Genomic DNA, 27,979 nt, shown 5'->3' with positions numbered 1-27,979 from the left:
AGATCAATCTGCACAGTATGATCAAAACATGTTTATTTTCTTAAATGATATTCACATACAACTTTTCACTCTTTGTGCAAAAATGCAAAAATACCATATAGATTAGTATTCTCTCTCTCTAAAAAGTTTCTTTTTTATGTTTGAGGTTTTTTGTCGTTTACAAATAAATTATGAAATATATTTCATTCACAAGTTGAAAATAATTACAATGTTTTTATAACAAGGCATTACTGAGGTTTTGAATTGTAGCATCCTTGAAGCCATCTGTCTTTCAAAACAAAGATATCAGTAAGTTATTTTTATTTCTTGATATTTGCACTTTTCAATTACTCATATGAAATATGTCATTACAAATATAATAATCATGCTAGTCAAATAGTGTTTGTATAGAATATGCATTTTATTTCTGTTTTATTATTTCTTTTTCCTGAAGTCTTCTTTAGAACAATCTGGAAAGCCTCTTGAAATTATTGTACTAGAATGTTTCTGGAAAGTTTTTTAACCCATAAAAAAAGGGTAGAGAAACCAGTGAGGCAATATATTTTTTAGGAAGAATAATTTTAGTGGATGCTCAGGAGAGATAAATGCAAATGCAAAAACTGTTTTATTTTCTAGTCCTTTGGTGTCTCATTGCCTCATGAAAATCCTAAAAAGTGTTCAATTCTTTAAAACATTGATTATACTCTTCCATTAAATATCAGCTGTGGTCCTCCATTGCTCATGTTGTCTGTCATTTCCTGTTAGAAAAATGACATGATTAATTAAAATTTGCTTTCGGAGTAAGACATTGTTTTGGTTAATGAGTTTGCAAAACAGAAATTTCAATCTATTGAAAAACTTGCTAAGTTTTGGGGAAAGACAAGGATATTGCTGTTATATTTGAGGAAATAAAATTTCATGGCATCTTGGAGCACATGAAAATGCCGAAGTAAGAGTCAGTTAGACCAAAATATTCTATCCACCACAACGGTCCATTCTCTCCCCACTTTCCTGAGTTTCCTCTTTCTTTCTTCAACTCAATTTTGGAAAGACCTCGCCTAGAAAGAAGAAGATGGTTAAATGCGCAACTTTTTCTAATGCATAGACTCTGCTGAGCATGTCAACAAAGTGCCAATGCATTCTGGAGGTGACCTTTATTCTATAGGAAAATATGTGGCCTTTTGCTAAGAACAGAAAAAGGCCTACAAGGGCATCATTGCTCATTTGTAACTATGGATCACTAAAAAATCATAGTGGGAAAGATTGTTTTTCATGACACTATCACTCTTCCAGTAAGAAGCAAAAACAGTGAAGTCTCTTAACATGTTTTTAATGGATCAATTACTAAAAAGTTAATAAGTAAAACTATATAGAAAAGCACTGAAAATATAGATGCAAAGGACAAACTAGCATTAAAAGTTTCATTTTCGATTATATGAAATACATTATGAAAAATTGTGATGCTTTTAATTCATATGTTTTATTAAATATTAAACCCTTCCCAGCACAATAAAAAGTGATGGGATATGAAGCCCATTCATATTTTAATGGTTAGAGCACCATACTAAAAATATGTTGATAAAAATATCTAAAAATAAATTGGCAGCATCTTTCCATGCTTGAACAAGCCTATTTGCAACAGAGCAGAAAAAAAAAAATTACAAGTGGAAATTATTTTCTCAATTATTTTATTTCTATCTATTTCTCCCTAGCTCTGTTTGGAGAATCTGCTAGAGATGTACATGGTGAAAGTCTCCTAGAGATGTATGTGATGAAAAATCTGAAAATATATTAGGGTTATGTGCTGGAGTTAAGTTCATAGCTCAGAAATCTGATTTGAGGCTTCATTGAGGAACTCACCATTGATGGCAAAATAGGTAGAATCACCCCCCACCCCCAATGATCTTCAACAAAATTTACTTTTCCTATTTTACCTACTAGGAGAAAAATCAAATTTCTAATAAATTTACATAAACCCGTTAGGTGCCTTTTCTCCTTCTACAATGACTTTCCACTCGAAAACTGCTTAGAAATGATAAAAAGTGAATCTGTTATATTAACCTTTTATTGCAGAATTTAGTAAAACAATTTTTTAAAATTTTACGAAAAAAGAATTTTCTTAACTGAATTCACTCTACCATAAACACAGTAAAATCACTGACAGGAAAGAAGAGTGAAAATTAGTTTCAAAATGAGTGAGTCTCCAGTTTGCAAAAAAATTTGCAAATAGGCATGCTTAATTTAATAGGAAGATTGTGGTTTAAATTTGGGCTGGACCAATGTGACTATTTGCAAATGGGCTTTCTGCAAATGGGCCATAGTATCCAGGTGACTTTCTGTATGTCCAATTACTTTGTTTGAGCAAACCAAGAACCATTACTATTTATTTTCAGCAATTTGAAACATGGGAACTAAATTTAAAATGTATCACATAAGATGATTTTACAAGAAGAATCTTTTCATGCCAAAATTTTACTGTATTAGTGTCCAACTTTGGCCATCTTCTCATGCAATTTTAGCATGAGGGAAATACACAGTTTGTCTTTATCCAGACATATCTATTATTAAAAACAAAACTCTGGCCCATGAATGATTATACTGAGTCAGAATCATGAAGTAGCAGACAATAAAAGGAGTCATGAATCATCCAAGCAGAAATGTGTTTGGATGCTTATAGGCAGGCTGAGTATTTTAAATACTCAACCAACTTTCAAGCTGCAAGACTCGGCCATGTAGGTTCATGTCAGCTCTGCAAAGTAAGCGCTTACGAAAGCGATACTTTGAGAAACAACATTAAACAACATCAGTTCAGACTGATCTGTTGACATCATGGCTTTCTGGAAGGGGTAGTGCTTTCTGCAGCGACATTACAACATGGTAACTCCCTAGAAATCAGCGTACCTTGTAGGTAACTCTGGTGTCGGGGGCACCACCGGGCAGCTGGGCAAGTCGGTTATTTCAATAGCCCTCAATCTCTAATGTAAATATAACAATCATACAATAAATATTGCACAAATATATACAGAAAACTAAATCAGACTAGTATAAAAATAAAGCACAAAAGAGCCACTATTCATATATACATATAAAATGACCATCTATTTTTAACAATCATTTCTTTAAATTACTGGAGTCTTGCTATGTATATTATTAATTATTTCATGAAGGACATGCATAGCTCTGTTTAAAATTGCTTTCTTGAGTCAATTTGAGAACACTTGCTCTCCTTATTTGAATGTATACATTGTACACTACAGAATAAATATTTTTCCTTCAAAATAACATTATAAAGAAATATGCAGTAAGTCTTGCTATTATTACTTCTGCTCTGTGCTTATGCAATTTTATTTCCATGATATGAAGCAAAATATAATGTGGCCATTACCTTAGTGAGTTTATTTTACAAGTGTTTCCTCTTTTCTCTACTAGATCCAGTAGCAGGAACTGAATTAAGGAATATGTGCAAAATGTAATAGAAACACAGACATCATACTGTACCATTTGTCCTTTTATACAATTAATTTAACTTCCTATTTATATGGGTTTCATGAAACAATTATGCAAGGATAACTGTTTAAAATACAGGCAAAGCTATCCAAATATGCATAAGTTTAGATGAGAATTAAATGAAGCTTTATATGGACTGTAATATCTGCACTGATAGACAAGGCTTTTTGTCACCTTATTAAAAAGCCCCTTTATACTTGAAGATCAAATTTACATAATCAAATGCATCTCCTTAAAAGAACAAGGGAAGAGCTAGAAAAGGGAATTCATGCAATTTCTAAAACTGGCATTATTCAGTGGAGAGTGTATTTAGTATCTGTGTTTTTCCTCAGTACAATACATAAAAATCCATGTTTATAAGGTATTCAATATTTTATGAAATACTATTTTAGGCACTGTGTTTTTGAATAGACAGAGAGACTACAAAATTTTGTTGAAAATAGGGGTACCCATGAATTGCAGAGAAAAATAAAATAAAATTTCTATTCTTAACCCAATAGAGCCAAATGTATAAAATCTGATTCCTCAAGTTGTGATCTAAAGTTTCAAGTTGATTCACCCAGAGTGGACTTCAGTCTTCATCATGTGCTAGCAGTGAGAGGAAAAGGTGCAAAACTCACTTTCTCAGCCATTTCATGAGAGTGATGCAGGGAATGCTCCCTTTCTGAGAACATCCTCCTCTGTTCATAACTGGCTAGTCGACAAGTGAGCCAGGAAGAGAGAGTGCAGCCCCCGATCCCAATGCACGCAAGAGACATGGAGGCAAGGTGCAGAGGGTATAGGGAGGAAGTTTTCTTTGTGACTGCCCGGAGGAACTGAAAATTCAGGATGCCCCCAATGAGTCCACAGATACAGCAGGCTGAAAAGAGGATCATCTGATAAGAAAAAGAAAGGCAGCGTTAAAGTTGAAAAGGCAAACCTGACCAGAACACAGTTGCCCTGTCCGGCTGCACGTCAAGGATGACTAACCTACAATAAAGAAGAATAAGTGGTTTTGGTGCTTCACAGAGGGCAGGAGATTTTTTTTTTTTTTTTTTTTTTAGCCAAGTTTCTATTCACTCTGACTCACTGTAGACAGAAGGAGTATACCACAGTGTTTCAGAAATCGATAGCTGACTATATTAAAGCCAAGGATATAGCTTATGAAAACTCTGAAGCAAACAAAATTTATCTTCTAGGTAGATTCAGGTTTAAATATTTATTTAACATCTACCGTGTGCTACTATGCTAGGAACTTAAACAGATATCATCTCAATTGACACTCCCAGCAAGCCTCTGAGATAGTAACATACGTTTTAGAAAAATGAATGGTAAATAGCTAACACTAAATTTAGGCACCAAACCCAGATTTTTCTGATTCCAAATCTACTTTCACTGTGTCAGTCCTTCGAAAATATCTCAATAGCTTCTCTTTGGATTGTCATTAGTTCCACCTAACTTCAAATCTTTATATCTTCCTACCTATGTGAGCTTAGGAAATTTAGTTAAATCTCTTTTTTTTTTTTAAAAAAAAGTTCACTTATATTTCCTTGTGCATGTATTTCCTAAACAAGTACTTTAGGGACTCCTATGAACTGACCCCTATATATTACAAATATTTTATTACTTTGTGGCACTATCATTGAAGAATATACAATAGGCGTTCCAAAAATACTGTTTGTTTGTTTGTTTGTTTTAGAGAAACAGATGATGTGGCTTTGCTTTTGGTCCTACTATTGGTTGGATCTCAGTGTCTATTAATAGAGCTAGGGGGGTTTAATCAACAACTATCATAGGATCCCTGGCAGACCCAAGAATAATGCTTTCTGAGAAGTAAATATTTTGTGAATATTTAATAAATTTAATTAACTAGTCAAATAACTTTAATAATTATATTTTCTTTTTGCATCTGGTCTAAATTCTATGGGCTTTCATGATACTTTATACTATGATACTAATTGAATTATGCAATCTAATTTCCATTCTTCTCTGGAACAGTCTTATTCCAGTCACCTCTCTTGTCCTTCAATATGGGTTACTCATTCCCACATCAGTGATATTTTTCATTTCCTGGAAACAATTTTGCTTCTTCCTTAGACTCCTGGATGAAAGGCACAAATTAAGTCCTAACTTGGACTTTATTGATCTCCTCCTTTGCTATAATTCCCCAGGTCAAACAGCTTTGTAACTCACTTTAACATTTAATTTTATTTTATCAGATATTATTTTTCATTGACAGTTGAGTTTAGCCTACACTTATGGAGCACCTAGCATCTGTTAGCCTCTGAGTGCAGCAGCTGCTGGCATTACAATCAATCATTCATAATAATTCCTCTTGAGAATAGTTAAATCTTGTGAAAGAGAAGATCCAGAATTTTAACATGGCATGATAAATATTAAGAAAGGGATATATGGGTTGCCCTAGGAGTAGGGAGGAGAAGAATTTAGCCCAGCCAAGATTTTTGGAGAAGCCTTTCTTGAGAATATGTCATGTCAGTAACTACAAGTAGTTAATTTCATTTCTTCAACTTAATTCAGCATTCCTTATTGCATCTGTAAATATTATCAGAGCTAAAAATCTAATAATGAATGGGTAAAATCATTTTATACTTGATTAAATATAACACTGAAGATCAGTTACCAAATAATTAAATCATCCTACTAAGTGTAAACTTGTAGCTCAAGATGCCTAGTAGAATTAACCAATTATATTTTATTTTAAAGTAGGTTTGGATGTCATGCTGTTCTTTGGGGATATATTTTGGTGTTTACTCATTCTCTGAAAATATGGAAAGATATTACAATCTAGCTTCAAATAATTAATTATTGTTATACAGAAAGTAGACAATACCTTTAGTTTTCTACCGCAGGAAAGCCCACGTCTTTCCTGATATCATTCTGATTAATTCTTTAAAGGCATGACACCTCATTAACATGTGTTAACAAAACAATCTTATCCAGGAATTAAAACGTTTAAATCTGTAACCATATACTATTTTCAAATTTCACCAGGTTGGAGACTCTAGACTGCAGATATATTTGGAGTGAAGTTTTTTAAAAAAATTTCATTAAAATGTAGAAAATCTTGATAGTTAAATGCCATTAACGGGGACCTTAGAAAGTACAGAGGATAATGTACCTTCTAATAGTAGGTACAGCTACCACCTGGGTGGTAGTTTCTTAAAAAAATCAGATTTCGTCATTTTTTTCCCTTGTAATTTATAAGAGAAAGACAGAGAAGTGCCACTATTGCCTTTGTATAAAACAACAACAACAACAACAAAAAGCCTCTTCCTTCCTTTTTTATTTTTTCCTTCCCTCCTTCCTCTTTCTTTCTCTCTCTCTTTTATCTCTTTCTCTTTCTTTTTGTCGTGCTTCCTTGCTTGTTTACTTGCTTTCTCCCAAGGAGTTGTTCCTACATAGTCATAAAGAGTCTTGGTACTGGAAGAGCATAAGAAGAATGAAGACCACGTCTAAAGAATGACAGGAGAATCATAAATGCAAGTTACAAGTCTGAAAAAAATACATTTTTTTCCTAAAGGTTTCATTTTTCCCTTTATGTAATTTTAAAAAATTACATCTAAAATTGCTGTCTAAAGCAGTGAGGGCTTTAGCCTTTTTGTCATAATAGATGTTCTCACAGAGAAAGATGTGATTAGAAAAAGGGGTCAAATAAAAATAACTGCAATGCTTCCCATTCCCTGATCTGCTCAGATAACTGGCCTTACCTTGGAAAACCCTTTTTAGGCTCAAAGGGCACTTCCTAGGGTCCCTGTGTAGTATTAATTTTGCCAATTTGTAAGTGTCTATGTTCTTTCCCATAATACTTCGTAAAATAAACCACACTTTTTCCTTATTTCCAAACCCTTATAAAAAATCATGAAAAGCAATGGGGAATCCACACTTCAGCATGCAGTGTGTCTCATCCAGCCAATATCAGAGTTAACTGGGAGTGTGTTCCATACCCCAGAAACCCACTATAGTACCACAAAACATCTGAAAACACTTATGTGTGCATTCACAGTAATAAAAGAAAATAAAATAAATCTCTGAGAATTAACTGTAACCATAGCAACACAGCTGTCTTGCTGCTTCGCAAAACTTGCTTCACAGTCAAAGAAAGCCAATAATCCTTAGGCCCAGTTCCATATTTAAATGGTTATATTTCTCATGGGCTGAAGCTTTATCTACTTGAGCTTACTGAAGGATTCAGGCAATTGTCTGGCAGTCTCCAAATTGGAAAACTAGAGACTGTCATTTGTAGCAGTCATTAAAGGTTACATATTCAGGTATTTAAAGAGTTTATTAAAGTTTTTTTACATTGGTGGGCTTTTGTCATGGTTTCTAATAATTTTGATGGTTTTCTTCGAAAACACAAAAGGCAGGATTTATTTGACAGTTTTTTCTTTTTGTTTTTGTTTTTTTTGCTTCAAACTAGCAATATTCAGTATATGAAAGCTGGCTAGTCATCATTTCTATTTTAGAATTTTACATTTCAAACACCTCAATGCACAATACAAACAAATCAAACACTTACGACAAGTCCTGATTTTTTTTTGGCGCACAATATTCCACAAATGCCACAAAGAAGAAACTGAAAAGGAAAAGAAGAACAATTACTCCTTATCCAAAGACACGAGGACCCCTAGATTTTAGCTTATAGTTCACTCATGACACTTTCTCCAGGGAATATAGAACATTTTAAATTTCCCTCAAAACCTGGAGAGGATAAGATCTCATTCTAGAATAGTAAAGGATAAAAGTATAAACCCTAATAAAAATGTATTTTTTGCCAGATATTTAGAGGTAATTGAATCAGTTTTAGCATCAGGTAAAATTATTAAGTAAATGAATTTAGAGCTTTGTTTCTCCCATTTCCTTTCACTGTCTTGATTCCTTTCTACTTTCTCAGGGAGAAAAGTGGTGTGATACATTCATTCACACTTAACAACTAGAAATCAGTAAGTTATACTACAGGAAAGAATCTCACAAATCAAAAGATAATGCATCAGACAAGGAGATGATTCCCTATAGAGATATTCTTTGTACCTCTCCAATTGGTACAATGACTACCTCCTTATTCTACAAGAAAGACTGCCCTTATGGGCAGTCAAAAGAACACGAAGGGAGGGGCGCGGTGGCTCACGCCTGTAATCCCAGCACTTTGGGAGGCCGTGGTGGGCGGATCACAAGGTCAGGAGATCGAGACCATCCTGGCTAACACGGTGAAACCCCGCCTCTACTAAAAAATACAAAAAATTAGCCAGGCGTAGTGGCGGGCGCCTATAGTCCCAGCTACTCCGGAGGCTGAGGCAGGAGAATGGCCTGAACCCGGGAGACGGAGCTTGCCGTGAGCCGAGATCATACCACTGCACTCCAGCCTGGGCGACAGAGCAAGACTCCGTCTCAAAAAAAAAAAAAAAGAACACAAAGGGATAAAGCAATTGATAGCATATTATTTCTTGTAAATAAAACATTGTTGACATAATTGCTTTGCAAAGGCAGTCACTTCAGAAGATTATCTACCAAGGAGAGACTATTAGATATTTTGGTAATCATAAAATGATAAATAGTTTAATTTGAATAGAAACAGTTTCATTTGAATGCAAGTTTTCACATACTTCTAACTTGAAATAACTATCTAAAATATTCATTAATAAGTAAGAAGTCCACTAAAGGACTTCAGATTTGTAAAGAAAATTTTGATTTGCAAAGAGAACTAGTTTTCATTGTTGTTGTTGTTGTTTACTTATCTGAAGTCAGAACTAACAATATAGCTTGTTTCACTAAATATTTGACACCTGGATAGATTTATTTCCAAATACATGTCAAAATATACTAAGGATTATCTGAGATAATATGCATGTGAGAAGTACCAAGAAAATTTGTTAAAAAGCAATAAGAAAGGGAAGTTGTTGCAAGGAAATTTTCCTATAAGGGAGCACAATAATTATTATGCAGGCAGTGGTGCAGCAAGAAGGAATAGGGAACACAGAATATATAAGAATTTGGTATATAATTTAGATGACCTTTCATATTAATGGAAAAGATTATTTGCCCAATAAATAGAACTAGAATAATGTGTTAACGTTCCCTAACATACACCAAAATTAATGTAAAATTGAGTATTTATACAAAAATGCTTAAATGCATTGGGAGACAAAAAAGTTAAATATTTATATCATTTTAGAGGACTGGGAAGGATTTTCTAAATGTAGCACAAAAGTAATAAACCAAAGTAGAAAGTACTTATTAATAGAAAAAAATTTAATTTTGATGGTCAAAAACATAACACTCAAAGGCAAAAAATGTTGGGATTATATTCAGAAAACATATGATCGCCAAATAGTTAACATACTTTAGAAGTAGATCTAACAAAATGTTTTTAGTATTATAAAACCATGAGAAGATAGAAACTCAGAACTTTATAAAACCTGAATACTTGCATAATTTTCAGTAGCCATAAAAAGCTATTTCAGAGTGACCATTTCTCACCACCCACTGTGTCCTAAGTGTAGATGATCATGTCCTCTTATGGACTCTTTTTGTTACTAATTTCATCTAACATTTTTCAAGGCCGTGCTCAAGAAATTCCAGTTTGGACCAATTCTGTACCTTTCAGTGCTTCAAGCTTCAGATCAAACCTCAAGCATACTCTTCTCCTTAAGTTTCCCTGACTACCCCATTTTCATCTTGAAAGTCCATTTATCCAGAACTCATTCGAAAAGAATTTGAAAGCAGTGTAGTTTTGTGTTCCTTGCATCTGTTTTGAAATCTGTAGACACTGCCATTATTCATTTACAGTAAAGCCCAAGAGGTGGTCAGGAGCCTAAGCAGAGTTCTCCATCCAACCATTTGGTTGGAACATCTAGGTGGCAATAAGTTTGCTATTTTGTATTGTCTCACTTCAATTGGATGGAGCTAAGAAATGTGAATTCAAGGATTGGGAGAGGGAAGGGAGAGTAGGGGAGGAATCAATCAATATTTTTTCTACTTTCAGCAGAAGAATGTAAATACTCTCCAACTGTTACTTCTGTTAGAGTATCCAAAATCACATGTCCTAGAGAAAAGCTGTAACCTGAGAAAAAGTGGACACATGTATCGGAAGTATATGAAATCATGGGATTTATGAGGAGGATCTAAAAGATCTTGGTTGAAATTTAGCCACCACAGTTTACAGAAAAGAGAAAAAGAGGCCCCCAAAGTAGTAAATTAATATTTTATTTCATTGGCTATCTTTATTTACCCCAAGTCATAATACTGGAAGAGATCTTAAAAGATGATTTAATTCATCCCTCAAAGTTTACACGTGGGGACAATGGGGAACCAGAGGTCCAGGGAGTTAGTGACTTGCTTAAGGTAACACATCAAGGTCAGAAATCACACATCTAATTTAAGACTTTATTAAGTGTCTAAATTAATTTGTTCTTAATAATATAATGGGCTTGGCGTGGTGGCTCACACCTGTAATCCCAGCATGTTGGGAGGCCAAGGTGGGTGGATCACAAGGTCAGGAGTTTGAGACCAGCCTGGCCAATATGGTGAAACCCTGTCTCTACTAAAAATACAAAAATTAGCCGGGCGTGGTTGCAGTCACCTGTAGTTGCAGCTACTCAGGAGGCAGAGGCAGGAGAATCACTTGAACCCAGGAGGCGGAGCTTGCAGTGAGCCGAGATCGTGTCACTGCACTCCAGCCTGGGTGACAGAGCAAGACTCCATCTCGAAAAAAAAAAAACGTAATGGAAGTGATTTTTAAAGTTTTTTTTTGGTGTTAGTTCAGTGTAGATTATACTAGCAATTCCAACTAAAAGTGTTCAATGAATACCTACTCACCTACAACTGCAAGACCATTGTTAATTTATGATATAACTTCTGATGTAATAAAAATAATAAGAACATCAGTCAATTGTGTTACATTCTAAAATTAAATGCATCTCATTTTATAAAGGAATTTGTTATAATATTTCAAAATACATTTTTTTTTGTTCAACATAACTTTATCCAGGATGCAAAGCACTTACCCACATCATGGCAATTATTAAGCAAGTAAAAAAGCAAATTAGCTTAAAAAGCAAAGCTGATAGCTGTATGTATGTGTATATGTGTAAAGCCTGAACCATGAGAAAATATGATTTTATTTCTCAGAAGATGGGATGTTTAAATCCAGGGAGGGTTATTTGCATTTATCTTACTGTGAAATAATACAAATGTAGCAATCTAATGATAAGGCATCAAGTGCTACACTATAAAATAAAATTAGTTCATCCTCCAAGCGAACTTCATTTGATTCCAATTTAGATTATATTCAATAGAAAATTAAGATTGTGACTTGTTGGATGAAATGACATGATTATGAAGACAGTATTTTACACTTTGAGTGGATTTTCTTTATGTAAAGTCCTTGGAGGTTTCTGCTTTTGTTTAGGACACAGAAAGATGCAAAGATGTCATTTCCACTCTTACAATAAGGAAATGATATTTTAGAGCCCATCAGAGAGCTGCTTGAGATTCCAAGACAATGAGATAACTTCAATTCAAAGAGGGACAATCTTCTCCAAGAAAAGTCTGACACTATGTCACCTGTTGCAGAGTAAGGGAGGAAGAGACACTGGCCATCACACATTTGTGTGTGTTGAGGGAGGTATAAAGCCCTGCTCCTTCCCTAGACCTTCTGTTTTATGCAGCAAAAGGCTTAGGCTTCTGGCAGAAGGGTAGCAAAACTTCTCATTTCCAGGGCCTATTCAAATATAGATTGCCACTCTAACTGGAGGAAAAGTAGATCTTTTTTTTTTTTTTTTTTTAAATACAGAGGGAGAGGCAGGAATTCATCTTGGACCTGGCATCCTATGCCTATACTAAGTAGAGGACATTGACCATTGGAGAAGAGGCAGGAGCCTCTTGCCCAAGATCAACCCCAGATATAAGGCTAAGTTTAATTGTCTCAGGGAGGAGGGTACAGAATACTGAGAAAGCCCCACACCTGAGATCAGGCGCACAGGGACTTCCTAAACCGAAACTGGTTGACAACAACAAAACACTTTCTCCTTCAGCCCCACCTTCACTCACCATGAGTTAGCAGTTGGGAGTAACAACTGACAGCGTTCTACCAATGAGGGGGAGACAACAGCATGGGAGGAGACCCTCCACCCCAACCCTGTGATGAAGATGAACAGGGGCTCAAGCTGAAGGTGGGGCACTCACATCAGAAACAATTTCCAGCACATAAGCACAAGGCAACTATAGCCCACCACTAGAGGAATGTGAAGACTATTTTGCACCACAGTTAATCACAGCCAAACAACATTTAGTTCCTTACACCAGACTGACTCCACTTCTCACACTAACAGCCTAAAAGTAGATATTAAGATAAAATACAAAATTCTGAAAAAAATGACTTTCAAACTTTGCAATGTATATCCAGCCAAACTCTTACTTAAGCAAGAGATTATAAGAATGACGTGTTCACTTGGCCAAGGGCATGGTGGTAGACTGAATTATGGCCCTCCAAATATATCCGTCTTCTAACCCCTGTAACCCATGAATATTATAGGGTAAAAAAGGCTTTGCCAATGTGATTAAATTAAGTTTCTTGAGATGGGGAGATTATTGCAGATTATCCAGGGATGCCTTAAATGTAATCACAAGGGTCATTTAAGAGTTAGGCAAGGTCAAAAGAAGCAGAAGCCTATGTGTTGACGGCAACAAAGAGACAGGGAGAAGAAATTTGAAGATGCTACACTGTTTGCTTTGAAGAGAGGCAAGGGGGCTATGAGGCAAAGGATGTAGGTGACCTCTGGGCACTGGAGAGGACAAGGAATTTGATTCTTTCTGGAGCCTCCAGAAAGAATGTAGCCCTAAAGACTAATTTTAGACTTCTGCCCCTCAGAACTGTGAGAAAACGAATTTCTGTTGTTTTAAGCCGTGAAATTTGCAGAAAGTTGTTACAGAAGCAACAGGAAACTAATACAGGCTCGAAAACATTATTCCACATAAAACTGTAAAAGAATTACCGGAAGTTGTATTCAGGACAATAAATAGGGAAAGATATGAGACAGGAAAGGAATGAAATAACAAAAGCACAAAATAAAAAACAGTAAATATATGGAAAATACATTATTGAAAAAATTAATATCTGCCAATACCCCTGGTGATTTTGGAATAAGCTATGATGTGTTGAGTGGGAGTAAAGATGATGTAAGTAAAATTTGTAACATTCTTATATTACTTAACTGAATAAAGAGATCCTAACTAGATTTAGATATTGATTAAAAAGTCAAACTTTAAATTTGTGCATTAAATTATAGATCAGAAAACTAAAAGAGAAATTTTTTTAAAAAAGATACAATAACAACAAAGATTAAACCAACAGGTATTAGGAAAGTTAGAAAAAAATTTAAAAAGTGAAACTATGCAATAAATTGGTGTAAATAATTCTAATAAAGTAAGCAATAAGTCTAAATGTGAATGTTTTCAATTTTCTTAGCAAGAGGAAAAACAGAGACCAGAAAAGTACTCTTAGAATTTCTCTAAAATGAGTAAAACCCTTTTCTTTCCCTGCTAGTTTGTCTCTCTTCTCTGTCTCCCTCTCTTTCTTTTTCTCTCTCTCTTTCTCTTGCACTGGCCTAGGTGCTAGTTAATGAGTTCCTTATTACTATTCTTTTCTGTACAAGGAAGTTTATTTTGGGAAAGAGCAACTAAGAGTAAAAAAGGCAATGGTAGAATTTCCCAGTTTGAATTATGTAATGGAAAACTTTGGCACCATGATTACTGTGGAAGCAGATATAAGCAATGGTTCTATTAGCTGGCAGGGAGAACAGGTAAGGTTGAAGGAGAGCAGGCATGGTTGAACTGATAAGATTATAAATGATGACAGGCCAATCCTATTTTAACACAGCTTATTAAAAATTTTTCCCACATAATATTTGACTACTTCAGGTGAAATAATTTTCACTGAAATTCTCTAGTTTTTGGAGGAGATATACTCATTAGAAAATAGAAACACTACTTTTTTTACCCACAAGATAATGAGCTGAACCACAAATTGAATTTAATACTTTGATAACCTTTAATTTCATAACATTAGTTCATTTCTTTACAATGCTTAGAAAAATCATCAGGAAAACACACAGACAAATGTTAAATGTTTAAAAATTGTTTAGAAAGAATCTAGTTCTGGCTAAAAGATGTATTTATCCTGTACCTGGATTAAAAGTTGAAAGACTTATTTTGAGACCACTAGTTCTTGAATAGTTTTACTCTACTTCACTCACCTTTTAATTAAAGAATAACTCTGGAAGCTCTTAGAAGTGTTATTTCGTGGTTCAACACACAAAATGCACATAAAAACATTTCATAGTTTTCTTGATATTGTGCTGATGATTGTGTTTTTCTTACATCATATCCTGGCTCAACTCATAAGGATGCCTCCTCTGTTATGGGCTTCGTTTCATTTAAGATCCCACTTTTCTAGTGGTTCCTATTATATATATACATATATATATATAAATATGTAAATTATCTCTGTAAAATGGAGAACGCTTATCAAGTTGGAAAGCCTGCCTGAAAGCATAATTCCTGATATTTTAACCAATTAAAAATTAGAGTATCCAGGGTAGGACTCAGGCATCATTATTTTTAAATCTTCCCAGGTGATTCTAGTGCACAGTCAAGGTACAGAATCCATTTCCCTGGGAATCACATGCAGTGTTTTCAGCAGTGCTTTACCAATAGACCTATTCATTTTAGGGCTCTCCACTTCAGCACTGAAATTCTCCTTAACTACTCTCAGTGAGATATCAAAAAACATGAAGACCAGATAAACTGCTCTTCAAGGGAGAAACATGGAGTCAACATTCAAAACATAAGGTCAAAGAGTGAGAGTTGTTTGGTTTGTAATAGGTCTTAGACATAGAGATCACTATTTTATCATCCTTTATTTCACTCAGGGCCTTTCATCATTGATAATACATATTTTTTCCCCAAGTCTCTAATCTTTTCTAAATTTTTTTCAAACTTTCTGTTTTGTTTTAGTTAACTAGACCTAGAATTTGGCATGGTACATTATTATCTGGGTAAATCAGGTCAGTTTTTTATTGAGAATTGAGAAATAGGCAAAAGAAAGACACCTATACAAACAAACACCACTGTAGAAAAATATTGAAGGGAAATAAACTGAAATTAAACAAGACCAAAATAAGAAAACAAACAACTGTATTAAAATATGGGTGAAAGATCCGAACAGACAACTGAACAAAGAAGATACACAGATGGCAAATAAACATGAAAAAAGATAGTCAACATTGTTTGTCATTAAAAATTATAAATTTAAACAACAGTGAAATACCAAGATGAATCTGTTAGAATGGCTAAAATTAAACAAACAAACAATTGATGATATCAATTGCTTGTGATGTGAAGAAGCACGAATTTTCATTTGCTACATATAGGAATAGAAAATGTTGTAGCCACTATGTAAAACAAGATGGCAGTTTCTTACAAAGCTAAACATAGTCTTCCCATGTGGCCCAACAATTGTGCTTTTAGGTATTTACCTAACTAATTTGAAATGATTTGTAAACCTAGGAACAATAAATATGATTTTTCATAGATAGATGGATAAACTGTGGTATATTCATACAATGCAATACCATTCACTGATATAAGAAAAAGTGAGATACCAAGACACTCAAAGACATGGGTAGAATGTAAATGCATACTTCTATATAAAAAAGCCTGTCTGAGAAGGCTGTTCACCGTATGATTCCAATTCTGTAAACTTTTGGAAAAAGTAAATAATAGAGACAGTAAAAAAAAGTAAATGCTAGGGTTTGAGGGAGGGAAAGGGGGTTGAAAAGGCAAAGCATGGGGTATATATTTAAGGAAATAAAACTATTCTGTATGATATTGCAATTGTGGACACATGATACTAACCTTTTGTCAAAACACAAAGAACTTTATAACACAAAAAATATTAATATCTAAACAATTTTTTAAAATTAATTTTGTCAAAAATTAAAAAATTAGGGGGTTAGGGAATCCCAGAATAGAATGTAGAATGTAACCAAACTATATAACTATAATAAAATGTATAAGACAATTTCAATGAAAGGGGTCAGGGAGAAAATGCTGACCTGAGATGTAACTTTAGAAATAAGTGGAATCTGTAAAACTGAAGAAAAGACAAAAAGGCAATGGTATATAAGCATTATATTCTATTTCACAGAGTTGTTTCCTACAGGGTTACTGGTTAACAATTTTGACACCACTATACATGTATACTGAAATTGAACAATTAAGTAAATGCATAGATGGTAAAAGTCAGATTTCTTACCGTTAGAGTGAGTGTTCAGAGATAAGTCAGGGGAAGAGTCTAGAATGATCCACATGGTAAGGGATTGGAGTTGTAGGTATCAGTATTAAGCAATTTTTAGTTTAATATAGATACAGATGGTTACATATATAACTATTTATATAGATGTCTATACACACATTGGCATATACTCATACATATATTTCCTTGCTCTGTTAACTGACAAGACCCAGAAGGAGCAATATCCCAGTATCAATGAGCACACCTATCACCCAGATCTTGGTTTCTAATACCTTCTCCTATAAAAGGAACCATGCATCCTTGGAGAAATGGATGAGTTTTGGACTGGGGCAGGAAATATATAAGATGAACATGGAGCATACAAACAAAACCCACATCGAGGTTTGTCAAAGGGACAAAGGAGCCAACTGAAATAGCTTCCAATGACTAAAGCTGGAGCAATTCAAGCACCAAAATAAAACAGCGTGGGATTATGACCCAATGTGTACAATAAATATCCTTGAGGCCATAAAAATGAATGATAGACTAAATCAGTAAATGGAGAGAAGAGAAAAATCTACCGTACAGAAAAATTTCAAATAACTTATGTAGATATTTTGCTCTCAAAAAAGTGGAGCATAACTTCCCACTATCTAAGTGTGAGCCACACGTAATGATTTTCTTCCAAAAAGTACCATATGGGAAAGGAGAAAAAAGAATAACTTTAGGGTGGAGAGACTGAACAAACACCACCTCAATCAGGTGACCAAGGTCAATGCCAACAGTGATAAATCGTGTTGATGGTATATATCCTTCATACAATGTGATGAAAACGGCAAGGATGCCCACTATTACCACTTGTGTTATACATTGGAGCAGAGCCAGTAGACAATTCAAATAGGCAATAGAAAGAAATTAAAAGTATTAAAATTGTAAAGGTGGAAGTGAAACTATCATTATTTGCAGACAATATAATTGATATATGAAATTCCCAAGAGAATCAACTCTACATGGTAATATAGAAAGGTAGCAAGGCACAAATTAATGTTAGAAAGTAGTAATATTCATATATGCAAGTGATAAAATTCCTAAAAATAAATTGTGTAATATAAGTATAAATAAGGAGAAAACTTAAAAACATTAATGAACAACATTATAGATTTGTACAAATGAAAATACATAAAACATAATGGCTATAGTCTGAATATTTGTGAATGGGATTAGTGACCTTATAAAGGAGGCCTCAGAGAGGTTGTCCATCTCTTCAGTTACCTGAAGACATAGCTAGAAGTTGCCATCTTTGAAGCAAAGAGTGAACCCTCAACAGACACTGAATCTCTTGGCAGCCTGGGGAAAATATTTGCAACGATAAGCAAAAGACTAATTTCCCTAATGTAAATGAACTCCTAAAAACTAATAAGGAAAAGATAAACGAGTCAATGGAAACATACGCAAAAGATATGAACAGATACTTCCCTGAAATACAAATGACTTCTAAACATAAATATGCTCAACCTCATCAGTAATAAGAGAAATGCAATTTCAAACTAACTCAAATATGTTTTTTCACTTATCAGATTGGTAGACATCCTTTGATTCTGTTCTGTACTGTTCGATAATCTTGGCAAAGATGTAGAGAACCAGAGTCATACATTGCTTATAGATAAATTGATTACTAAAAGGAATTCAGCAACAATTATCAAAATTATACAGGTGTGTTTTGTGTGTGTGTGTGTGTGCACACATATATCTCCTTTGCCTCAGCAGTCCCACAAGTGAGAAGTTATCCAACAGATTTAGCTGCAAATGTACAAACTGATCCATGTGCCATATTATTTATTTTAGCACTATTAGTAATAACACAAGAAGAGCAGTCCCAAATGTCAGTCAGTAGATAACTGGTTAAATTTAAAGGCATTCTTTGCATCTATTAAAAATATGTGAGAAAGATTACTATTCACTGATATGGAGAGTTCTCCAACACATATAGTTAAGGGAAAAAGGCAAGGTGTAAAATTGTGTATGTAATGTACTACCTTTTGTGTAGAAAGGCAAGAAATATATAATTATCTATATACAAGTTTGCTCATACATGTGTAAAGTAACTCTGGAAAAACAAATAAGAAACAAATGGCTGTGATTATTTGGGTTAGAGGAGTGATGGCAACCTGATCAAGGGGACTGAACTTTCGTTGAATGCTTTTGGTTTTATTTACATTTGAACCATTTTCAGGAGTTACTTATTCAAAAAGTTAAATAAGTTGACTCCTATTTGCTCAAGGCAAAATTATGATGTAAATATTAAGAAAAAATAGCCCATCAAGATTCATTGTTATTCAGTTTTGTGTTCTCCGTGGGTATTTAAAAAATTCTAACAAAAACTCCCCAATCTGTACATACTCAGAATGTGTATTTGGAATGAGAGGGTGGCACCCCTTTTTGGAGTGGGCCAAGGAGCTCTGCTAGCGTTTTTTCAACCACAACCACTGAGGTCATTGTTTTGCCTGCCTATATCCAAGGCTGGTTTTGCATGTGGAATTGAAATGAATTCAGAATCTGGAGGCTCAGGCATTTCAGGAACAAACCCAAAAGTTCCATAGAGTAGTTTATAAGAATTGAGTACAGAAATAAATTAAGCCTATCATGGAAGATTGAGGTTGAAGGCTGAGTATAGTTTTCTTCTTAAATATAATGAAGCATAAACCACTACATGTTGAAGTAGATGCAGCCTCCACCTTCAATAACTAACATATTTCATCTTTATTTAGAAAGGATCTTGTAGTTCCCACACATTCATAATAGTTGCTGAAATAAAATCTTTCTTTTGTAAAGCATTTGGATAGTCTCTCGATCCTCTAAAAAAAAAGATGGATTGAAAAAGGAATTTTGCTCTGTGGTGGGCAACTTTATGAAGAAAATAAATTATGGATCTAAGAAACCATTTTAAGCCTCATATGAATCTCCATATAAACAATGGAATTCAATGTGTTATTTCATTTGCAATTACTGGCATTGTTAGAGTGACAGATCATCTACTTGTTATATCCAGCTTTGCCATAGCCTCTCTGACAAAGCTGTGCTATTGAAATAATATTTCTAGATGACATAATGGAACTTCAGATGAAATGAATGAATTAGTAAATGCATTGATGAGTGTATTTACAGTATCCATGGGGAGGTACAAAAATTAATCAATTTCAGCCCATTTTAAGGCACATAACTGGGTGCAATTAATCGTCACTGAATCAAATCCAGTTAATTTAAACATTTGAAAACAGTTATGGTTAGTCACGATAGATTAATTCTTTTCTAAGTGGTAGCATTTGAAAATAACTTGGATGATGTTGACCTTCCACGTGTCACAGTCATAACACTGTGTGTTTCAGAAAGTTCTTTCTCAGTCCTCAGATGTTGTTGAGAGGTCAATACAAATAGACTTTTCTACATAAAAGTCACTGAAAAAGACAGTACTTTTGCACTGAGTGATAATTGCAAAAATATTTTTTAGAGATGAGAAGTAATTTCCCAAACTAGAAAAGACTCTGTTCTTAATTGTTAAGACAAAAAAATGATTTGTGAAATTTACCTAAGAGAATATATTCCAGTAGTTGATTCACTTTCTCTCAAACACCAGGTTTGGCTTCAGAATATACACAGAATAGCTTTTCCCTTTTGGTGTAACTAGAAGTTGGACAACGTCTTAGCACTTTCATCTGAATGCTGAGATGCTATTACCTGCTATTGACTGGTTCACTGTTCTGAGTGATTGTAGTTCAATCTCCTCTTTAGACCCTTCTTTAGCCTTGATGCACACACTATCCTAATATCATCTAGAATCTTGCATCTGGAAGAAATCCAGATACTTTTAATTCAGTCAAGATCAGATAACATATGAACAGTCAAAATATATTAGAAAATGTCTCAGGACATTAAAATATCAGAATACATTTTTAAATAGGGTCAATTTCTTTGTTATGTTATGATTATTTTAACACATCAGGTACTATACTTTTCATGCCATGCCTATCTAAAAGCACAATTCCTAAACGACAGAGGCATCTCACTTTCTAATCGAAAACAATGACTGGTCTTCAAAGGACTATAACCAAATCTGTTGCCATCTTTTTTGTTTGTCCTTTCTGAGGAAAAAGAGTATGCTCTCACAGGGAGAGTAGAGTGCCCTTAGAGGAACTTCCTTAAACCCCAGGGCTTACGTCATATTAATAATAATCCTGACTTTATGACTCTGCTTGAAATCCTTTGTAAGATATCACTGAAAGTAAAGAGACATCGCTCCATTTGATGACATACATTTTATTCAATAATCCTATCTGAATGTGCATCTATCCGGTGTCAACACTCTTGGGAATGAGGCAGTGTATAAAAGCTGCTGATGCTATTTGCCTATTTCTTCTCCACAGGTAGTTTGTGAGGACTCAGTTTTGGCTGTCTTAACAACTGGACCCACTTTAGTCCGAATAATCTGAGTTACACAGCATCCACAATAATTTTTCAAATAATGACTTCCATAGACCATTATATTGGAATGACATGGGGATACTTTTTAGAAATGCAGACTCATGTAAGAGTCCTGAAGGGAGCAGCAATTGATGTCTCATATACCCTAAGGACTCCCTAAGCTTTTATGATGGACAAGGTTCTTCTCTTTCCTAAAAGATATGGACTCTCATAGAGAACACTTGTCTCTCCATTCCCAGGTGTTAAGACAGTTGTCAGAAGCACTTTGTCAGGAGTCAGTGTTCATACTTATCTCCATTAGCTATGGGGAGAGGAGGTGACTGTTGCTTTCTCTAGATCCTGTTGACCTTTTATGCCTTTGCATGAGAAGTTTTGTGTAGTTTGTCTTTGAGAGGCTCATTTCCCCCATCAAAGAACTGGTGGTATATCTGGGCTTTTAAGTTCTTTTCAGCTTTATTTGTTTTTCTGTTTCTCATGATGAGGGATCATTTCTGGGGATCAGACTACCTGGATTGAAGGGAAGGTGGAGCTATCATCCCAGATAGAGCCCCTAAGGAATGAGAGAACGGCTTCTTCAAGAGGTATTAACAAAAGTAGTTGTCTCACCCAACTTTTTCTGTCTTTCTCTGTTTGTTTCACTCTCTCTTTTCAGAGATTCTAGAGCAGTTGATTTAAGGCCTTTGAAATAAACACTGGGAAGAATTTTACTCTCACTCTGTGAGTCAGTATTATAGTTTATATTACTTAGCCATGCTCTCTCTGTTTGTATCAATTTTATAATAAATATTTTGGATCAGGTATAAAAGTATGATTTTCTTCCTGAATACATTTATGCCAGAGGTCATCAGTATATATAATTGGACTGTGAAAATGAAGGGGTTGGAAATAGTAAACTAGAATGAGCTGTTTCCAAACTCTATGGGAAATCAATGAGTTAAAGAGCACTATTTATAACTCACTTAAAATTTCCTGAGGGAGAAGTATCTCATCTCTCCACATACCTAGTTTGTTAACTTCAAACTGGTTTTAAAGGACAGCAAACATGAATTACGTCTTTCCAGTACCTGGTTCAATTTGATTTGCCACAGAGTCCTAAAATCTTGACAAGGCAAATAGGGAGACTTTTAAATCAAATCTCAAAAGGAAATATTGGAGAATTATATAATTGAAAAGTAATTATACATTTCTCATTGTCTCAAAAAATCTAAAATAAGATCTTACAAGAACATGAATCAGAATCTTGTCTGATCCAAATCAGATAGAAGATTCTGGTAAATGAATCTGGAGGGTGACGTTTTTAAGGACTAGATTGTGGAAGAAATCATTATAATTGAAGTACAGTAATGGTCTAGGTGATTTATAAACTTAAGCTAATAAAAGACCCAGGGAAGATGCTAAGTTTCTGAATTATTTAAGAATAGTTATGAATGGTGGTTTCTGAACCTCGTTGATTTGTGTTATTAATGTAACAGCTTTCAGCTTTCTCTGGATAAACAGGACTATCATAAAATAATTTTAACTCTTTTTCTAGCCTTTCACTGATTCATTTATTCATCACTCAGCAATTTTCTTAGGCCTATGCAGTTGCATACAAGATTTAACACTTATATGTCTTTGTAGTATTATAAGATGATGCTACAGAGAATAAAAAATAACTTAGACTCTCAACAGAGCCAGACAATAGATGCTGGCTCTTAAAGAAGCAAAAAGATTAAGCCTGACAGATTTTCTATTTCCTGGAGTAACAGTGTGCTTTCACTAAAATACCCACAAAGGTTGCAGCAAGAAATAATAGTGTAGCAAAAAGAAATAATTTGGGAGCATAAAAAACTGTGGGTTTTGGGTTTTGGAGAAAATATTAAACATTGCACTCTCTATCAATATCCCTTAGAGGTACAATTCTTAGCCTTACTAAAAAAAATTTATAAGATGTCTTAGCAGATGAAACTTTACCCTCATCATCCAGTTCCTTTACTTTGCTGTTAAATCAAGAATGACCCCAAATGGAAATATTTCTGAAGTATTCTTTTGGAATAAATTCTCAAATTTCAATAGTTTACTTTTTTCAAAAGTTTGTAACACTGACTACCTGAGTTCTCTCTCCCAATATTTCTGGGAATACTGAAAAGAACATTCTTTAAGTGTTTTTATTTTGTGTGTAGAGAAATAAAGATGCAAAACAAAAAAAGCCAACAACAACAAAACATAGCAAATCAGTGGCAGAGTTTTAATGATAATTGAAGCTTGGGATTTCCTAATTATTCCTTATTGTGCCCATTACAGTCATCTCTCCATATGTGCAGGAGATTGGTTTTGGGACCACCGTAGATCCTGAAACCTGATGATGCACAAGTCCCTTATGTAACAAGGCACACTATTTGCATATCATCTTCCTACACTCTTCTATATACTTTAAATTATCTCTAAATTACTTGTAATGCAAAGACAATATAAATGCTACTATGTAAATAGTTGTTATACTATATTGTTTTTCTATGTGTATTATTTTTATTGTTGTACTCTTAATTTTATCATTTTTCCCAATTTTTAAAAAATCTGCAGTTGGTTGAATTGGTGGATGCAGAACCTGCGCATAGGGAGGGCCAATTATTCTTGGTTTCACATTAGCACTAAGTATATTGGAAACACCTTGTCACAAAATACTCTATTTGGTAGATCAATTATAAATTGTTCCCAGTAAAAAGATTTTGAGGAAAATCTCTCTGGAGGGAAGCGTTGCTAATGAGTATGCCTGTCACCTTAATTTTCACCTTTTCCTGAAGATTCTTTTTTTCCCTCACAATCACTATCACACTTAGGCTTCCCACTGTATCTCTTGTCCAGCTGGGGATAAAGCCTAACACAGCTAGAATAAATTTATTTCCATTTATCTATTAACACAGCTAAAATAAGTTGATATTTTCGAAGAGACATGGCTAGAAAATAAAGAAGTACAAGAGGAAAATTAAAGCACGTGTCTTCTTCCTGGTGCATAATTCGTCTAATATGCTGGCCCTGTTCCATCCCACATCCTGTTGGAGGCACCCAGTGACCTGGTACTGGATGCTGAGAGGACATCAAACCTTAGGAGACAAAGGGCCAGAGGTCATCTGCTCCCAATTGAAATTATCCATTGGTGTATTCTATGGGTTATTTTAATAAAAATGATGGTCTTTTGGCATTTTGTTCTGATTGATATCCAGATTTTAAAAAATCAAATAACTCAGAGGACCTATATTTTATTTATTTTAAAGTGCTGAGATCATAAAAATACATGATTGCTGAAAGATGAGCTACACAGAAGAACTACATTTTGTGCTGCAGGATATGCACATTCATAGGTTGAAGCTAATACTACTAAAAGTTCTGTTCTTTGACCTGCCTGGGAAATTGGGGTAGTCTAAAACGTTACCTATTATTTCTGAATCTAAATGCTAGCTCCAAGAACAATGGAGAGGAGTTATATAGAGGAAGATTTTAACCGATCATCAGCAAATAATTTCTAATCAATAGATCTGTCCACAACATAGCTTAAGGTTCCTCATAACATAAATGAGGTCCTTTTAACGGGAAATGCTTAGGAAGTCAGTAAATGAGTACCACATGGGAGTACAGAGGATAAGGTTGGTACAAATCTGGCAATAAGTTGAAGTAGAATCCTATGAAATATACCAACTCTCTTTTTAATTGTAATTTACCACGTGGCTAGATGCTCAATTTTCAAAGAAATGTAGATGCTCAATTTTCGAAGAATTGGAGTTCAGTGACATATATGTGGCACTGTGTAATTCGTCTCTGATAAAACAAGACATTTTAGGCTATTTCAGTGTCCTGGGATATTTATTGTTGTGAATATAAATTACTCAAGTCATAAATATATGCATGAATTGGTTAATTAAGGCTACTGAATCCAGAATTCCAGATAACAGTTTACTATAACCAAAGAAACAACCACACTATTTTTATTTTTCTTTTGATTAAAGATAATAGTAGATAATTCTTTATGGTTTGTACTGCATAAAATTATAATTGGCATCCACATACAAATTTTGCATTTTGGGCCACCTTCCAAAATAATTAATTGATTTATATGTCTTATGGCACTGCATGAGTTAGACGAGGTTCAAGGGGGCTTAATTGCCTTGCTCAGAACCTCAGCAGGAAGGAATTATTACTGCCTGATCTAGATTTAGAACGTATGAGATTTTTTTCATTTCTGTCTTTTCACTGTAGTTCTTTCTTTGGAATTAGGTAAATCATAGAAAATCCCTATTATGTTTGTGGTGATTTTTACTCTCAGGTTAAACCTCTTTACAGTTGAGTTGATTATATGTCATAATTTTAATGAACTAAATATGTATTTAGGTTTAGGGAAGAGGAATACAATCTGTAGTTATAATAATAAAAAGGAATGGAGTAATGTTTATCAAGCCATTGCTAGATAACAGCCTCTAAGCTAAACATTTTGCACACATCATCTAAATGAACATCTATATTTAAGCTGAGAAAACTGATCCTCAGATACATTTTTTTCATATCATACAGCGGGAAAGTGGCAGAGTTGGTGTCTAAACTTCAGCCTTTTTAACTCTAGAGGCTAACCTAATTTGGAATTTTTCAATTATGATTTTACCTGAACTCTCTCAGTATTTGGTTGTTTTATTTTCCTCTATTAGAACTAAACTTCAGTTTTGTCTCTTGACAGAAAAATATTTTGTTAGTGTGGTAACAGAAACCAAAGACAGCTGCTGGTTATTTAATGAAGATCAGATCTTGGGTGATTGTGATGCAATGGGATAGGATGGAATACATTTGGGTTCACAGTATGGTGAGGGAGCTTTTCTCCCTAAAGGTTATTGGATTCTAGTCTCTGAAGAAGTACTTTCCTACCACTTGGTGGCAGTAGCTCCCAATTAATTAACAACTAAAATATTGATCGTTACCTCTAACTGGGAGTGATTTGTAAAAAGGATTACTTCCTTCAATTAATTAGTTTTTCCATGTAATACATGTATTTCCACTGGTTTCTCCCATGCATATTTATTTATTATTTATTATGATTATGATTTTCTGGAGCATTGCTTACAATGCTGTCCTGTACCTCCTAAGTTAAAATCCTTGCGTTTTCCTTTATAACAAAGTTTATACACAATGACAATATAAAGGTTTCCTTCATTCAACCTTATAGATTCAGAGATGTTCACTGTGGCTGTCCAAAAAAAAAATGGTAATGAGAGAACTTAGAAAGAATGAGAGCTTATCAAACCAGAATTAGAAGAGACCTTATAATCATTGAGCATTAACTTATTACTATGCATTTACAATAATCGAGGAACTTTAAGTATGTTGTCTCAATACACACAACCAGTCCATTTTATAGAAGAATAAACAAGCTCAGGGAAATTTAAGTGATTCTGTCCACTTAAACGCAGTGTATACAGCTCATAAATGGCAGAAGCAGGACACAAATTCAGAGTCGTCTGACATAAACATGTGCACCCTCCTCTGTGTCATGCTCCCTCTGATGATGGTAGTACTATGCCTAAGGGAAGACATGTACAGAAAGACTTCAGGAGGGAATATCAAAATTCTAAGAATGCTGAACTCTCCAATGTAAAGACAAGTAAAATAAATGAGTTCATAGTGATCAAGATACATTTTGCTTAGCTAAAAGGCAAGTGGAAATTTGGAGTGGTCTGCTAGAATGAGATAAGGCAGAAAGTTTTTTAGGAGGTAGAGACAGTATTTGCCTTAAATAATTATATGAAATTGAAAGCAGAAGACTAGAATAAAAAATTACTATTCCTTAAAATCATGTTTTCTTAGAATATGTTAGGTCACAATAAAATGTTTGTATGACTATTTTCAATTTAATAAAATATTGGAATATAACGTTTTATGCACTTTTTGTTCTTAAACTAGAAAATTATTATGAATCAATGTAAACAGTGATTATCTCTGAATGGTAGGATTACTGGCAATTTTAATGTCATTTTGCTATTTTGTATTTTTCCAATTCTGTACAGTAAACTTGCAAAAAATAATAGGATACTAAGTATAATATTTCCAGAAATTTGTCCTGATAACTTTATTTAGGCCATTGGTCTATGGGTTTTACATTTATAGGAGTTAATATATGAACAAGATAAAAATAAACCAAGAGATGCCACCCTTCTTAGAAGGGGAGGAAGACCTACTTATAACACGTGATATGGAGAGAGCCAATCAAAATATTTCCCTCACTTGGCTTAAGTTCCTACTATGTGAATGATTCATTTGAATTAAGTCACAGATTCCCCAAAAGGCATCCATTTAGCATGTAACCTATAAAGTGGGTGGGATTTGCATTCACAAAATTGGTATCCAAGTAGGAAAACACCTTCATCTTGCTTTGTGTGCATGTCAGAAACCCTTGGTAATAACCCAGAGCAATGCTAAATGTCCAGGAAAGTTCTGGTTTTTTTTTAAATAAATGTTTTTGTGTATATTTAAATATATAGAACATGATGTTATGGGATACATATAGATAATAAAATGGTTACCACAGTGAAACAAATGAACATATCCATCATCTCTTTCAATGCAAGGAGAGAACAAGGCTTTTTGTAAGTTAGCCTTGTATTCATTAACAACTCCTCCAGATTTTTCTCATCTATTTTTGTTCTCTCCTTTATTTCCCTTACTCACAATTGGTACCTCCAAATGCACAACACTCACAAACAATTC

The 27,979-nt window shown here is 34.2% G+C and overlaps 1 protein-coding gene across 4 annotated transcripts in view; it reads right to left on the bottom strand.

Annotated features, from left to right (window-relative positions):
- Nucleotides 1-265: 265 nt before the first annotated feature.
- The window catches only part of TMEM196 (transmembrane protein 196), a 51,507-nt gene continuing 23,793 nt past the window's right edge, over nt 266-27,979 (bottom strand). For 2 of the 4 annotated variants that reach the window (XM_054495647.2, XM_054495648.2), the window contains exons 2-5: nt 8,003-8,059; nt 4,107-4,361; nt 2,881-2,954; nt 682-737 (exon numbers count right to left, since the gene is read on the bottom strand). In XM_054495647.2, coding sequence (XP_054351622.1) covers nt 731-737; nt 2,881-2,954; nt 4,107-4,361; nt 8,003-8,059 — 393 coding nt within the window. In that variant the 3' untranslated portion in view covers nt 682-730. Of the gene's footprint in view, nt 738-2,880; nt 2,955-4,106; nt 4,362-8,002; nt 8,060-27,979 lie in introns of all 4 variants that reach the window. The other 2 variants (XM_054495649.2, XM_054495650.2) reach the window with 1 other exon arrangement.

The sequence above is a fragment of the Pongo pygmaeus genome, chromosome 6 (assembly GCF_028885625.2).
Source record: "Pongo pygmaeus isolate AG05252 chromosome 6, NHGRI_mPonPyg2-v2.0_pri, whole genome shotgun sequence".
Lineage (NCBI taxonomy): Eukaryota > Metazoa > Chordata > Mammalia > Primates > Hominidae > Pongo > Pongo pygmaeus.
The sequence above is the reverse complement of the archived record's forward strand: the minus strand, read 5'-3'. Positions and strand labels throughout refer to the sequence as shown.